This window comes from Lithobates pipiens, unplaced genomic scaffold (assembly GCF_037356315.1).
Source record: "Lithobates pipiens isolate NorthernLeopardFrog02 unplaced genomic scaffold, aLitPip1_a1.2 Scaffold_18, whole genome shotgun sequence".
In the NCBI taxonomy this organism is placed as follows: domain Eukaryota; kingdom Metazoa; phylum Chordata; class Amphibia; order Anura; family Ranidae; genus Lithobates; species Lithobates pipiens.
Genome location: NW_027507758.1, coordinates 655,320,946 through 655,336,123, shown reverse-complemented (window position 1 = coordinate 655,336,123; position 15,178 = coordinate 655,320,946). Strand labels below are relative to the sequence as shown.

General features: G+C 48.2%; 1 protein-coding gene across 1 annotated transcript in view; it reads right to left on the bottom strand.

Annotated features, from left to right (window-relative positions):
- Positions 1-15,178, bottom strand: part of PLB1 (phospholipase B1) — a 200,208-nt gene that overhangs the window by 88,589 nt on the left and 96,441 nt on the right. Inside the window, exons 23-26 of the mRNA XM_077489431.1 lie at positions 12,800-12,865; positions 12,039-12,139; positions 6,626-6,707; positions 1,214-1,318 (exon numbers count right to left, since the gene is read on the bottom strand). Coding sequence (XP_077345557.1) covers positions 1,214-1,318; positions 6,626-6,707; positions 12,039-12,139; positions 12,800-12,865 — 354 coding nt within the window. The remainder of the gene's footprint in view (positions 1-1,213; positions 1,319-6,625; positions 6,708-12,038; positions 12,140-12,799; positions 12,866-15,178) is intronic.

Here is a 15,178-nt window from a genome sequence, read left to right as displayed (position 1 = left end):
GTCTTCCTGATTCTCTTTCTGGCCAATCGGAGACCGGAGATCCGTTTGGCCGCCTAGGAGGATGAGGAAGGAGACGCACGGTGATGTCGAGGAGGGGAAGGCGCAGGGGAAGCCTCCGACCAGAGGAACAGCTGCCCACAACCTAGATAGGATAAGTGCGGGGCTGTGACCAATCAAGTGCGGGGCTGGTGACCAATCAAGTGTGGGGCTGGTGACCAATCAAGTGCGGGGCTGGCGACCAATCAAGTGCGGGGCTGGTGACCAATCGAGGGGGGGGGGTGCATTGTTTGCCACCCCCTAAAAAAATATACCACCAGCCCCCACTGGTTGCCACCTTTTCTTTAAGCCAAACTGCATTTTTATTATTTTTTTAAGGGGAAACACTCTGGTGTAAAGGGGAACTCTGCTGTAAAGGGGGTTTCTGCTCACCACTTACATCGGAGTTCCCAGCATTCCCTCTTAAATCAGGGTTCCCAAAGCCTCACATCAGAGTCTGCAGAGCACCCCTCAGTCACCAGCACCTTTCATCCATGATGTACCTGCCGGCTGCTGGGCTTCAAATTTCCCACCCACACATTGGGGTACCACAGTTCGGACTAAATAATGTGTCCGGGTTTTAGGTAGTCTGAAACCCCGGACACATGATTCAAAACCCGGACTGTGCAGGTGAATCCCGGGTGGGTGACAACCCAATCTATGGGAGCCGACACGAGCGACATATTGCAGCGTTCTGCGGCCTGCTCAGTGCGCCTGCGCATGCGCCGTAGACAGTGGTGCCTGTCTTTTTGTAAATATCTCCTAAAGGTTTAGGAGATATTTCTTGGACCTACAGGTAAGCCTTAATCTAGGCTCACCTGTAGGTCAAAGTAGTTTGTAAGGGTTTACAAGCACTTTAAGACCAATTGCTGCTATTCGGTGACTATTTACATTGCAAGATCTCTACAGATATTTGTGAGTAGTTTTCCTTTTATGTACTTTTAATAAAATATTTCCAAAAGGATAATGCACAAGGCTGGTGCGCCCCTTTCTCTTCATAATTAGAGGACCCCCTTGTTTTAAACAATAAAACAAATTCAGCCACTATAAAATATATAAGTCGTGTTACAGAGATGAGAGATCTGTCATATTGGATACAATAAGGAACACAGATAGTAAAGAGTCTGTGACAATCATTTCGGGGGCCTCAAGCCTTCTCTTATGATGTCATTGTTACCGGAGTTCGAGGAAGCTCGAGATGTTCCAAAAACGGCTGAATGACGACGGTGAAATCATCTGTGGTGTCGTACAATCCGCTCTCCACCAACTGCCGAGTTTTTTCCTGAAAGGACATTGCAACATTTAACCTTCATTTCTCCTTGAGCGTTGGAAAAAAAAGTATATGGAGCAAAGGAGGAGAATAAAGACACCCCCAGACCCTTAACAGTTGCGCACACTGCGCGGGAAAACTTGCTGGTGCCCCCCCCCCCCCCCATACAGACGTTAGATAATTACTAAGAGTGTCAGGGCCGTCTTTAATATTGATTGGACCCTGGGAAAAACTTTTCTTGGGGCCCCCCCCCCCCCATGCAGTTTTGCTCTCCACCTGCTCTGAGACATACAATAAATAGCAGCTAGACTCAAAATCAGTTTACTGAATCAGATCAGGCAGCTATTGCGATCGGTTGCCAGAGGTTTCAGTGTATCATTCCCGCTCACTAATTGGTTGCTAGAAGTTACAGTGTATCATTACCGCTCACTGACTGGTTGCTAGAGGTTACAGTGTATCATTACCGCTCAGTGACTGGTTGCTAGAGGTTACAGAACACATTAAGGCTTACTGGTTAGTTGCTAGAGGTTACAGCACATGAATTCTGCTTGTTGATTGGTTACTAGAGATTACTGTGGATATGACCTCAGGGGGGCATGATTTACATATCCATGCTGCCGCCCGCCTCTATTTACATATGAATGCCGGTAATTTCCATGTAAACACAGGGTCTCCATGTGAGTTATCTGGGACACGGCACAGGACTAAAACCTCAAGGGGCGAGGGAATTTAAACCGGGATAGTTGGCAAGTATGAAGCAGCTGCTTTGGGCCCCACAACAATGACAGGGCCCAGGGCAGCTGCCCCTTTTGCCCTGCCTTAAAAATGGCCCTGAAGAGTGTGACTTTACAGCCCTTCAATATGAGTACCTGGGTATAGGAACAAGCCTGCCATATAAACGGCTGTATTTAGTAGCAATCATTCTCTATAGAAATTCACCCCGTGAAAAAAATAGTTAGATTCACTCCAAGTAAGAGCTGATGAGATTCGCCAAGTATTTTCTTTCGGGATTTTTTCTTTGTGTTATATGACATTTAACGGGTCAAATCTTGTTTTTTTTTTTATTGCCAGGAACAATTTGGGTAGTACTATATCAGCTATTCTTTTCCTTGGAATGAATCTTTGTGGGGAGGTTTGGGTGAATCTTGTTAAATAACAGGAATTTGCTTTCTTTCATTGGCTGACTTGTGTTCCATTGTGGCGAATTAGGTTTACACCCATTTTCAACATTGGGAGGGAAGTAGCAAGTATCCAGGTATAGCAAGGGAGCGCACAGTCCCCTACTGTGGTGACACCAGTCCACATGTCTCTCAGCATTATGGTGTGTAGGAGACAACCAGACAGATTAGGGCAGTGATTCTCAACCAGGGTTCCTTCAGAGGTTGCTAGGGGTTCCTTCAGTATTGGGCCATTTCTGCCTCTCGGATAAGTTCCCACTGACACCATTGGTCTTTTGAGCTATCTGTAAGGAGGTAATTCTTCCCAATGACCACAAGTGTAAGGACCATTCTTCCCACTGACCACAAGTGTAAGGACCATTCTTCCCAATGACCACAAGTGTAAGGACCATTCTTCCCAATGACCACAAGTGTGAGGATCATTCTTCCCAATGACCACAAGTGTGAGGACCATTCTTCCCAATGACCACAAGTGTGAGGACCATTCTTCCCAATGACCACAAGTGTAAGGACCATTCTTCCCACTGACCACAAGTGTGAGGACCATTCTTCCCAATGACCACAAGTGTGAGGACCATTCTTCCCAATGACCACAAGTGTGAGGACCATTCTTCCCACTGACCACAAGTGTGAGGACCATTCTTCCCAATGACCACAAGTGTGAGGACCATTCTTCCCAATGACCACAAGTGTGAGGACCATTCTTCCCAATGACCACAAGTGTAAGGACCATTCTTCCCAATGACCACAAGTGTAAGGACCATTCTTCCCAATGACCACAAGTGTGAGGACCATTCTTCCCAATGACCACAAGTGTAAGGACCATTCTTCCCACTGACCACAAGTGTGAGGACCATTCTTCTCACTGACCACAAGTGTGAGGACCATTCATCCCAATGACCACAAGTGTAAGGACCATTCTTCCCAATGACCACAAGTGTGAGGACCATTCTTCCCACACTAATGTATCATGAGTTGTAGATTTCTCATTTTTAGCAGAGGGTTCCCCAAGACCGGAGAACTATTTCAAGGGTTCCTCTGTGTTGAAAAGGTTGAGAAAGGCTGGATTAGGGAGTTCCAGAGGATGGAGCAGGCTCTGGAGAAGTCCTGTTGAGCATGGGAGGAGGAGATGAGGGGCCAGAGAATAGAAGATCTCAGGAGGAACAGAGAGAGGATGATTTTGGTGATACTTTGAGACAAGGTTGGTGAAGTAGCTCGGGGAAGAGTTGTGGTTGGCTTTGTATGTTGTTAGTTTTTTGTAATTGTATGCATTGGGCAAGCAGAAGCCAATAAAAGGACTGGCAGAGAGGAGTGGAGGACACTGAATAGAGGGCAGTGTATAGATTGGCAGACGCAGGAATGTAAATGGAGGCCAGTGGAGGGGCTGGCAGAGAGAAATGGAAGACACTGAATGGAGACAGTGGAAGGATTGGCAGAGACACATAGTGGACAATGGGTGGAAGCGATTAAAGGGATTGTCAGAGAGGAGTGGAGGACACTGAATGGAGACCAGTGGAGGGATTAGCAGAGAGGGATGGTGGACACTGAGTGGAAGCCATTAGAGGGATTGGCAGAGAGGGGTGGAGGACACTGAGTGGAAGCCATTAGAGGGATTGGCAGAGAGGGGTGGAGGACACTGAGTGGAAGCCATTAGAAGGATTGGCAGAGAGGGATGGAGAACACTGAATGGAGGCCAGTGGAGGGATTGGTAGAGAGGGATGGTGGACACTGAGTGGAAGCCATTAGAGGGATTGGCAGAGAGGGGTGGAGGACACTGAATGGAGACTAGTGAAAGGATTGTCAGAGAGGGGTGGAGGACACTGAATGGAGGCCAGTGGAGGGATTTGTAGAAAGTGGTGGAGGACACTGAATGGAGGCCAGTGGAATGATCAGAAGAGAGGGGAGAGGACACTGAACTGAAGCCAGTGGAAGGATCAGATGAGAGAGGTGGAGGACACTGAATGGAGGCCAGTGGAGGGATTGGCAGGGAGGGATGGTGGACACTGAGAGGAAGCCATTAGAGGGATTGTCAGAGAGGGGTGGAGGACACCGAATGGAGGCCAGTGGAGGGATTGGTAGAAAGTGGTGGAGGACACTGAATGGAAGCCAGTGGAAGGGTTGGTGGAGGACTCTGAATGGAGGCCAGTGGAATGATCAGATGAGAGGGGTAGAGCACTGAATAGAAGTCAGTGGAAGGATCAGATGAGAGGGTTGGAGGACACTGAATGAAAGCCAGTGGAGCCATGGAGGGATTGGCAGAATGGGGTAGAGCACCCTGAATGGAAGCCAGTGGAGGGATTGGCAGAATGGGGCAGAGCACACCGAATGGAAGCCAGTGGAGGGATTGGCAGAGAGGGGTGGTGGACACTGAATGGAGACCAGTGGAGGGATTTGCAGAGAGGGGTGGAGGACACTGAATGAAGGCCAGTGGAAGGATCAGATGAGAGGGGTGGAGGACACTGAATGGAAGCCAGTGCAAGGATCAGATGAGAGGGGTGGATGACACTGAATGGAGGCCAGTGGAGGGATTTGTAGAAAGTGGTGGAGGACACTGAATGGAGGCTAGTGGAATGATCAGATGAGAGGGGAGAGGACACTGAATTGAAGCCAGTGGAAGGATCAGATGAGAGAGGTGGAGGACACTGAATGGAGGCCAGTGGAGGGATTGGCAGGGAGGGATGGAGAACACCGAATGGAGGCCAGTGGAGGGATTGGTAGAAAGTGGTGGAGGACACTGAATGGAAGCCAGTGGAAGGGTCGGATCAGAGATTCAGCCATTGAAGGGATTGGCAGAGTTCGGTATGAAGGACAATGAATGGAAGCCAGTGGAGGGATCAGATGAGAGGGGTGGAGGACACTGAATGGAAGCCAGTGGAAGGGTCGGATCAGAGATTCAGCCATTGAAGGGATTGGCAGAGTTCGGTATGAAGGACAATGAATGGAAGCCAGTGGAGGGATCAGATGAGAGGGGTGGAGGACACTGAATGGAAGCCAGTGGAAGGGTCGGATCAGAGATTCAGCCATTGAAGGGATTGGCAGAGTTCGGTATGAAGGACAATGAATGGAAGCCAGTGGAGGGATCAGATGAGAGGGGTGGAGGACACTGAATGGAAGCCAATGGAGCCATGGAGGGTTTGGCAGAATGGGGTAGAGCACACTGAATGGAAGCCAGTGGAGGGATTGGCAGAGAGGGGTGGAGGACACTGAATGGAAGCCAGTGGAGGGATTGGCAGAGAGGGGTGGAGGACACTGAATGGAAGCCAGTGGAGGGATTGGCCGAGAAGGGTGGAGGACACTGAATGGGAGGTCAGTGAAGGGATTGGCAGAGTGGGTTGTGAAGGACACCGAATGGAATTCATGATGGACTGAAGTGAGGATAGTCTATGTAGAGGCTGGCCAACAAGGAGGGAGTTGCAATAATTGAGATAAGAAGGCAGTGGATTGGTAGCTCGGTGGTGTCGTTGGTTAAGAAGGGGCATCATTTGGAAATGGTATGCAGGTGAAGGTGCCAAGATTTCAACAGTTATTGATGTGGGGCTGAAAGTAGAAGTCAAAGTCTATGATTGTCTAGCACCCTGGTATGAACTGATAGTTCTGTCATTGCTCTCCATAGAGAAGTCTGGGAAGGGGAGGAATTATAAGCTCAGTTTAAAAAAAAAAATTAAGTTGAGTAACTGATGTGACATCATTATTGAGATGTCAGTTAATATATTAGTGATGGATGAGAAGACAGAAGGTGCGAGGTGATAATTAGAGATAGATTTGGGTGTTGTCGGCATGGAGCTGGTATTGAAAAGAATGTAAGGTTATGAAATGGCCCAGAGAGGAAGTGCAGATAGAGAATAGAAGGGGTCTGAGACTTGGGACCCCTACAGAAAGAGGAAGAGGAGAGATAGAGTTGTAGGTGACACTGAAGGAATGATTAGGTAGGTAGGAAGAGAACAAGGGAGGAGCCGATTCTTGGAGGCCAAGCGGGTGGAATATTTTGAGGAGGGTGGTCACATGTGTCAGGCAGCAGAAAGGTCCAATAGTAAGTAATAAGTACGGAATGCAAAAAGAAGAATACAGACCAGCAAGCACACAAAAATATGAAAGTCCCACCTAAATATCACAATGCATCTATGATATATCACATGCTTACCTGGTACTGCTTATTGAAAGATCGAAGAACTTCTATTTCTGTTGAGCCTTCTGGGTAGTCCACCACACATCCGCACAGCGCGCTGCCAAGAGACACAATATTACTTCACCCTCCATACCTTTCTAAAGATGGCCATACACCACTAGATTTTGCTTTGAACAGTCATAGAAAAATAGTTCCTCATAACATTTGATTTTTCTATCATTGAGTCAAATAACCTCCTTTGAAAGGCCTTAAAATCCAGACCTGCTGTTGGAACATTGTGTTGGGCAACCGATTCCAAATGGGGGGGGGGGGGGGGTGGTGGCTTTACTGGTCATGCAGGCTGCAGTGGACAAGACTTGGCCCACAGACTGCAGTTTGGAGACCCCAGCTCTAGATGTTTGGTGTACCTGCCAGCCTGAGGTGTTTGTATACATAATGCCGCATACACACGTAGCAGACTATCCGGCGGACTTAATCTGGCGGACTTTCCACCGGACTGTCCGCCGGACTTTCCAAACGGGCTACTTGCCCACACACGGCACTTTTTCAGCGGACTAATACGGACTAATACAGCGTATTTTTGAAATGAACGGACTCGCCCACACACGTGGAGGAAAGTCCGCTCATTTTGAGCGCGTCTCCAGGTAGCCGGGAGCAGCGAAGGAGGCGTCGCTGGCCCCGTCACCTGGTATGGACGTAAAGGGAAACCCCTACGCCGAAAAAAACGGCGTGGAGGTCCCCCCCAGGTCCATATCAGACCCTTATCCGAGCACGCTACCTGGCCGGCCAGGAAAGGGGGTGGGGACGAGCGAGCGCCCCCCCCTCATGAGCCGTACCAGGCCGCGTGCCCTCAACATGGGGGGTGCTTTGGGGAAGGGGGGGCCGCGCGCCCCCCCACCCCAAAGCACCTTGTCCCCATGTTGATGAGGACAAGGTCCTCTTCCCGACAACCCTGGCCGTTGGTTGTCGGGGTCTGCGGGCGGGGGGCATACCTTTAATAAGGGGGCCCCCGGATACCGGCCCCCCACCCTATGTGAATGAGTATGGGGTACAATGTACCCCTACCAATTCACCTGTAAAAAAAAAAAGTTAAAAAAAACACAACACACAAGGGTTAAAATAGTTTATTGCACAGCTCCGGGGGTCTTCTGTCTGTCTTCGGGGGTCTTCTCGCCGGACTCCTCCGCTATCTTCTGCTAGCTCTTTTGCTAGCGGAGGAGCCTGGCTTTCTTCTTCTTCCGACTTCGGGGCCTTGTCCCCCTCTTCGGGGGTCTTGTCCCCCTCTTTAGTTCTTCTTGCCGGGCCACCGCGCCTTCTTCTAGCTCTTTTACAAGTGGTGGCCCGGTCTTCTGTCGCTGCTGTCGCCATCTTCTGTTCTTCTCTTCTCTTCAGGAGATGTTGCCTCGTCGCTGCCTCCGCTCACAATGGCAGGGATTCGGCGCGCGGCGACTTATATAGAGACATCACCGGATGATGTCCCCACCCCCTTTCCTGGCTGGCCGGGTAGCGTGCTCAGATAAGGGTCTGATGTGGACCTAGGGGGGGGACCCCCACGCCGATTTTTCGGTGTAGGGATTCCCTTTTAAGTCCATATCAGGTGACGGGGCCAGCGACGCCTCCTTAGTTGGCCCCGGCTACCTGGAGACGTGCTGAAAATGAGCGGACTTTTCTCCGAGCGGGAAAAGTCTGTTCATTTCAAAAGTACGACGGACTGGCACACACACGGCCGGATTGTCCGCTGAATTACTTTTGGGTAAAAAAAGTCCGCCGGAGCCTAAACACGGGGGGATTGTCCGGCGGACTTGAGTCCGCTGGACTTTTCCACCGGATTGTTTGATCGTGTGCACGAGGCATAACAATGACTGATCACAATGAGTTGGTAATTGTCTCCAGACCTCGGTATCTCTGGATCAGGTCAAGGCTGTCACAGGGTGACATTGAACTTGGACGATAACGGCAGCAATCTGCTCACATATTGATAGAACATCATAAACATGAGATTTCAGAGACATTTTATCCCTGTCATCTCGTCACTTCTCCCTATCACGCTCCTTCTATTTCAGTCTTACTCTTTGATCCTATAGAACTGATTGATCTGTACGAGGTCAGTGTGACATAACACAGGAAAGATATATACAGAAAGAGATTACAATGCAGAGAAAAGGGTGAGCTGCGTTATAGGTAAGAGGAAGGGCTCATCACCCCATGAGATGAGGGGTGGGTGTGTCATTGTTCTGGACCCCCAAGTGTCGGTGTGTCATTGTTCTGGACCCCCAAGTGTCAGTGTGTCATTGTTGTGGACCCCCAAGTGTCAGTGTGTCATTGTTCTGGACCCCCAAGTGTCAGTGTGTCATTGTTGTGGACCCCCAAGTGTCAGTGTGTCATTGTTCTGGACCCCCAAGTGTCGGTGTGTCATTGTTCTGGACCCCCAAGTGTCAGTGTGTCATTGTTCTGGACCCCCAAGTGTCGGTGTGTCATTGTTCTGGACCCCCAAGTGTCAGTGTGTCATTGTTCTGGACCCCCAAGTGTCGGTGTGTCATTGTTCTGGATACCCAAGTGCCAGTGTGTCATTGATCTAGACACCCAAGTGTCAGAATGTCATTGTTATGAACCCCCCAGTGTCAGGGTGTCATTGTTCTGGACCCCAAGTGTTGGTGTGTCATTGTTCTGGATACCCAAGTGTCAGAATGTCATTGTTATGGACCCCCACGTGTCAGGGTATCATTGTTCTGGGGCCCCCAAGTGTCAGTGTGTCATTGTTCTGGACCCCCAAGTGTCAGGGTGTCATTGTTCTGGACCCCCAAGTGTCAGGGTGTCATTGTTCTGGACCCCCAAGTGTCGGTGTGTCATTGTTCTGGACCCCCAAGTGCCAGGGTGTCATTGTTCTGGACCCCCAAGTGTCAGTGTGTCATTCTTTTGGACCCCCAAGTGTCAGTGTGTCATTGTTCTGGACCCCCAAGTGTCAGGGTGTCATTGTTCTGGACCCCCAAGTGTCAGGGTGTCATTGTTTTGGACCCCCAAGTGTCAGGGTGTCATTGTTCTGGGACCCCCAAGTGTTAATGTGTAATTTTTCTGGGACCCCCAAGTGTCAGGGTGTCATTGTTCTGGACCCCCAAGTGTCAGTGTGTCATTGTTCTGGACCCCCAAGTGTCAGGGTGTCATTGTTCTGGGATCCCCAAGTGTCAGGGTGTCATTGTTCTGGACCCCCAAGTGTCAGTGTGTCATTGTTCTGGACCCCCAAGTGTCGGTGTGTCATTGTTCTGGATACCCAAGTGCCAGTGTGTCATTGATCTAGACACCCAAGTGTCAGAATGTCATTGTTATGAACCCCCCAGTGTCAGGGTGTCATTGTTCTGGACCCCAAGTGTTGGTGTGTCATTGTTCTGGATACCCAAGTGTCAGAATGTCATTGTTATGGACCCCCACGTGTCAGGGTATCATTGTTCTGGGACCCCCAAGTGTCAGTGTGTCATTGTTCTGGACCCCCAAGTGTCAGGGTGTCATTGTTCTGGACCCCCAAGTGTCAGGGTGTCATTGTTCTGGACCCCCAAGTGTCGGTGTGTCATTGTTCTGGACCCCCAAGTGCCAGGGTGTCATTGTTCTGGACCCCCAAGTGTCAGTGTGTCATTCTTTTGGACCCCCAAGTGTCAGTGTGTCATTGTTCTGGACCCCCAAGTGTCAGGGTGTCATTGTTCTGGATCCCCAAGTATCAGCGTGTCATTGTTCTGGGACCCCCAAGTGTCAGTGTGTCATTGTTCTGGACCCCCAAGTGTCAGGGTGTCATTGTTTTGGACCCCCAAGTGTCAGGGTGTCATTGTTCTGGGACCCCCAAGTGTTAATGTGTAATTTTTCTGGGACCCCCAAGTGTCAGGGTGTCATTGTTCTGGACCCCCAAGTGTCAGTGTGTCATTGTTCTGGACCCCCAAGTGTCAGGGTGTCATTGTTCTGGGATCCCCAAGTGTCAGGGTGTCATTGTTCTGGACTCCCAAGTGTCAGGGTGTCATTGTTCTGGATCCCCAAGTGTCAGGGTGTCATTGTTCTGGGACCCCCAAGTGTCAGGGTGTAATTTTTCTGGACCCCAAGTGTCAGGGTGTCATTGTTCTGGATCCCCAAGTGTCAGGGTGTCATTGTTCTGGACCCCAAGTGTCAGGGTGTCATTGTTCTGGGATCCCCAAGTGTCAGGGTGTCATTGTTCTGGACTCCCAAGTGTCAGGGTGTCATTGTTCTGGATCCCCAAGTGTCAGGGTGTCATTGTTCTGGACCCCCAAGTGTCAGAGTGTCATTGTTCTGGATCCCCAAGTGTCAGGGTGTCATTGTTCTGGGACCCCCAAGTGTCAGGGTGTAATTGTTCTGGACCCCAAGTGTCAGGGTGTCATTGTTCTGGATCCCCAAGTGTCAGTGTGTCATTGTTCTGGACCCCCAAGTGTCAGTGTGTCATTGTTCTGGACCCCCAAGTGTCAGGGTGTCATTGTTCTGGGATCCCCAAGTGTCAGGGTGTCATTGTTCTGGACTCCCAAGTGTCAGGGTGTCATTGTTCTGGATCCCCAAGTGTCAGGGTGTCATTGTTCTGGGACCCCCAAGTGTCAGGGTGTAATTTTTCTGGACCCCAAGTGTCAGGGTGTCATTGTTCTGGATCCCCAAGTGTCAGGGTGTCATTGTTCTGGACCCCAAGTGTCAGGGTGTCATTGTTCTGGGATCCCCAAGTGTCAGGGTGTCATTGTTCTGGACTCCCAAGTGTCAGGGTGTCATTGTTCTGGATCCCCAAGTGTCAGGGTGTCATTGTTCTGGACCCCCAAGTGTCAGAGTGTCATTGTTCTGGATCCCCAAGTGTCAGGGTGTCATTGTTCTGGGACCCCCAAGTGTCAGGGTGTAATTGTTCTGGACCCCAAGTGTCAGGGTGTCATTGTTCTGGATCCCCAAGTGTCAGGGTGTCAGTATTCTGGATCCCCAAGTGTCAGGGTGTCATTGTTCTGGATCCCCAAGTGTCAGGGTGCCATTGTTCTCTGTTATGGAATCCTACTAGTCAGAGGGGCAATTTTGCAATAAGATGAATATTCATTTGTTAAAGTGGAGTTCCGCCCATATATATATATATATATATATATATATATATATATATATATATATATATATATATATATATATATATATATATATATAGTTGATCCCCTTTTTAATGCCAATATTCCGTTTGCTTTGTTGGCAGCAGCTTGGCATTGCTGAGCCCATCATCTACTAGGACACCCAGGTCCTTCTCCATCCTAGATCCCCCCATGTTGTTCAAGTTGCGGGAATGTACAGATTGAGCTAAAGATCAAATTATGAGTGGAACTCCACTTTAGATGACTCTCCTGTGGACGTCACACGCAGGCGCAGGGAGTGCAGACTACAGTATACAGCATGTGAGGAGCAATGTTGGTAGCCTCACCTCATCATTCTCCGTGGACAGTGAGTTCTATCATCATCAAACATTTCCTTTAATGGTATAATGTCCAGAATAGTCACCAAATTCACAAACATTCTGGGAACCTGAAGACAGAAAAGTAGCCAATTAAACAAATGCATTAAGAGAACAGGAATCCCGTCACAGCTGGTGACTGTCTGCATCCGGTCTTCCTATAATATACAGTATTAAAGGTAAGCCATACGTAGTGTCCCCTATAACAATACCCGTGTGTAGCGGCTGCTGCTCCCTCTCTCCTCTCACAGTAATCTAGAAATCTTTAGATAGCAGCTGTGACAACTCAGACCACGAAATCACTTTTGAAAGTAAAGTAATTTCTTACAAAGTCTGACTGGGTACAATGAAATCAACCTTCAAAATGAGGTGAAACCAACTGAAAAATCGAGACACTTCCTATAGGCGGGATGAAGGAAGCGAAAAGGGAAATTCTATTCTTAAACAATGTTGCAGATTGATAATTTACTGGTTGGAATTCAGTGACAGTTTAATAATAAAAGGTGGATCTTTCTTGAAGAATTACATTGTTGCAATATATTGTGACATGTCAGGAATTGACTCAAATTCACAAACTTATAAAGATAAACTTTAATAGAAAAAAAAAGTTATTGATAGACAAAGAAAAACAGGAAATGATAATAAGGAAACATTTTCTATTGCTCCTAAACATTGCTGACATCACTCTATGGACAAGATAAATATACGATATATAGACAGGTGATCAATACCTCTTTCTGCAGGTAGTCCAGGGCCTGTTTGATTCTGTATACAAATTGTTCAGGAGAATGATAGATCTGTCAGAAACCAATAAAACAAAGTTAATGTATCAACTTTTTTTTTTTTTTTTTTTTTTTTTAAAGAGAAGGATGAACATTTACCATTCATCCACAGAAACTAAACTCTCTCAGTCAACAAACTATTTTTAATCCTGCTAATTTTTTATTTTATTAAAATGTATTTAATTTTTTATTATTTTATTTTTTTATTTTTAATGCTGCTGCTAGCTTTATTAAATAGATAGGAAGGTGGATTATATTTACTTGTTTAAAACACTTAGCCCTTAGACACACGGTCGGAGATTCCGACTACCTAATCCGACGGATTAATTCCGGAAGTGATGTTGCATACACACGGTCGGACAAAGTTGTCGGAAAATCCGATTGTACATAACGTGATGAGGTAATTTCGTTACGACGGGACTACGTTCAGGCTAGTAGCCAATAGCTTTGGTCTAGGAATTTGATCTGAGCATGCGTGGCACTTTGTCCTATCGGAGTAGGCTACACATGATCGGAGTATGTCCGATCGGAGCATTTTGTCGGAAAATTTTTCTGGCAAGTTGGAAAAGTTGGTCCGTCGGATATTCCGACGGAAACAGTCCAATGCAGACCACACACAGTCGCAATATCCGACAAAACGCTCCGATCGGAAACATTCCAACGGAATCTCCGACCGTGTGTACAAGGGCTTAGAACATTTCTTCAGTTACTTCCTGGTTTCTGGCCTAGGCCAAAATGATGTCATACATCCCAGATGTCTTCATGGAAGGAGGGGCTTTCTCATCTAGGCACTCGAGATCTCCAATTACATCACTTCCCCTTGTACACACGCTCGGACATTCCGACGGAAAATGTCCGATCAGGCCATGTTGTCGGATAATCCGACCGTGTATGGGCTTCATCGGACTGTTTCCTTCGGAATGTCCGACCGACAAAGTTTTAGAGCTGGGCTGTAAAATTTTCCGACAACATGATCCGATCGGACTTTGTCCGATTGTTTGTAGAGAATTCCGATCGGAAAAAGTGCCACGCATGCTCAGATCAAATTAAGAGATTAAAGCTATTGGCTACTAGCCTGAACGTAGTCCCGTCGTAACGAAATAACGTCACCACGTTCCGAACGATCGGATTTTCCGACAACTTTGTCCGACCGTGTGTATGCAACACCAGTTTCGGACAAAATCCGTCGGAAAAAATCCAACGGATTTTGTTGTCGGAATGTCCGACCCGTGTGTACAAGGGCTTACTGTAAACCCTCAGTAATTGGAGATTTCCATGAATTGCTGTTTTGGCACAAGACCGGCAACCGTATACACTCCGCTACATTATTAGTCCGCTCCGATACAAACCAACAAAATGGCTGCCACCGAGGCGGCGACAACTTTTTTCTCCTTGCCCTTGTTTCACCAGGTTCAGCGACCCCTCAGAATGTGTAACGGAAGTGACGTTCCGCCGCCGACATCTTGCTAAACCCCCGCACTCCTCCACAGTTATGCCCCATACACACAGTCGGACTTTCCGACGACAAAATCCGTCAGATTTTTTCCGATGGATTTTGGCCCAAACTCGTCTAGCATACACACGGTCGCACAAAGTTGTCGGAAAATCCGAACGTTCAGAACGAGGTGAGGTAGGTACTACAAATGGGCCTGTAGCCAATAGCTTTCGTCTCGTAATTTATTCTGAGCACGCGTGGCACTTTGTCCGTCGGAATTGTCTACATGCAATCGGAATTTAAAAAGATGGGATTTTGTTGTCGGAAAATTTTAGATCCAGTTCTCAAACTTTGTGTGTCGGCAATTCCGACGGAAAAAGTCAGGTGGAGCCCACACACACGATCAGATTTTCTGACAACGCGATCCGATCGCTCATTTTCCGTCGGAAAGTCCGACTGTGTGTACAAGGCATAAGGATACACTGAGAAGGGGGAAAGCGGACATCTTGTTACACCCAATGGAGTTTTGCATTTTACACTTCTTTTTAACAGTAAAGTGAGTTTCTATAGTGAAATACAGGACTTAGAACTCCGTATGACTGGTTAGATGTTGAATTTTAAAAGCAGCGGCGACCCCGCTCATCTCACAGGTTTACTCATCTGACAGAAGTTCGCTACAAAGTAGACACCCTTTCCAGGGCAAAAGGTGACCAGTGTAGTTGTCATGGCCCATGCAGGGGGACCAATAGAGTTACTAGGTCCCTGTCAGGATTGTCCACCTGGTCACCATGTCCCTGGCAGGAAGGCCCATGACGTCACCATGTCCCTGGCAGGAAGGCCCATGAGGCCACCATGTCCCTGGCAGGAAGGCCCATGAGGCCACCATGTCCCTG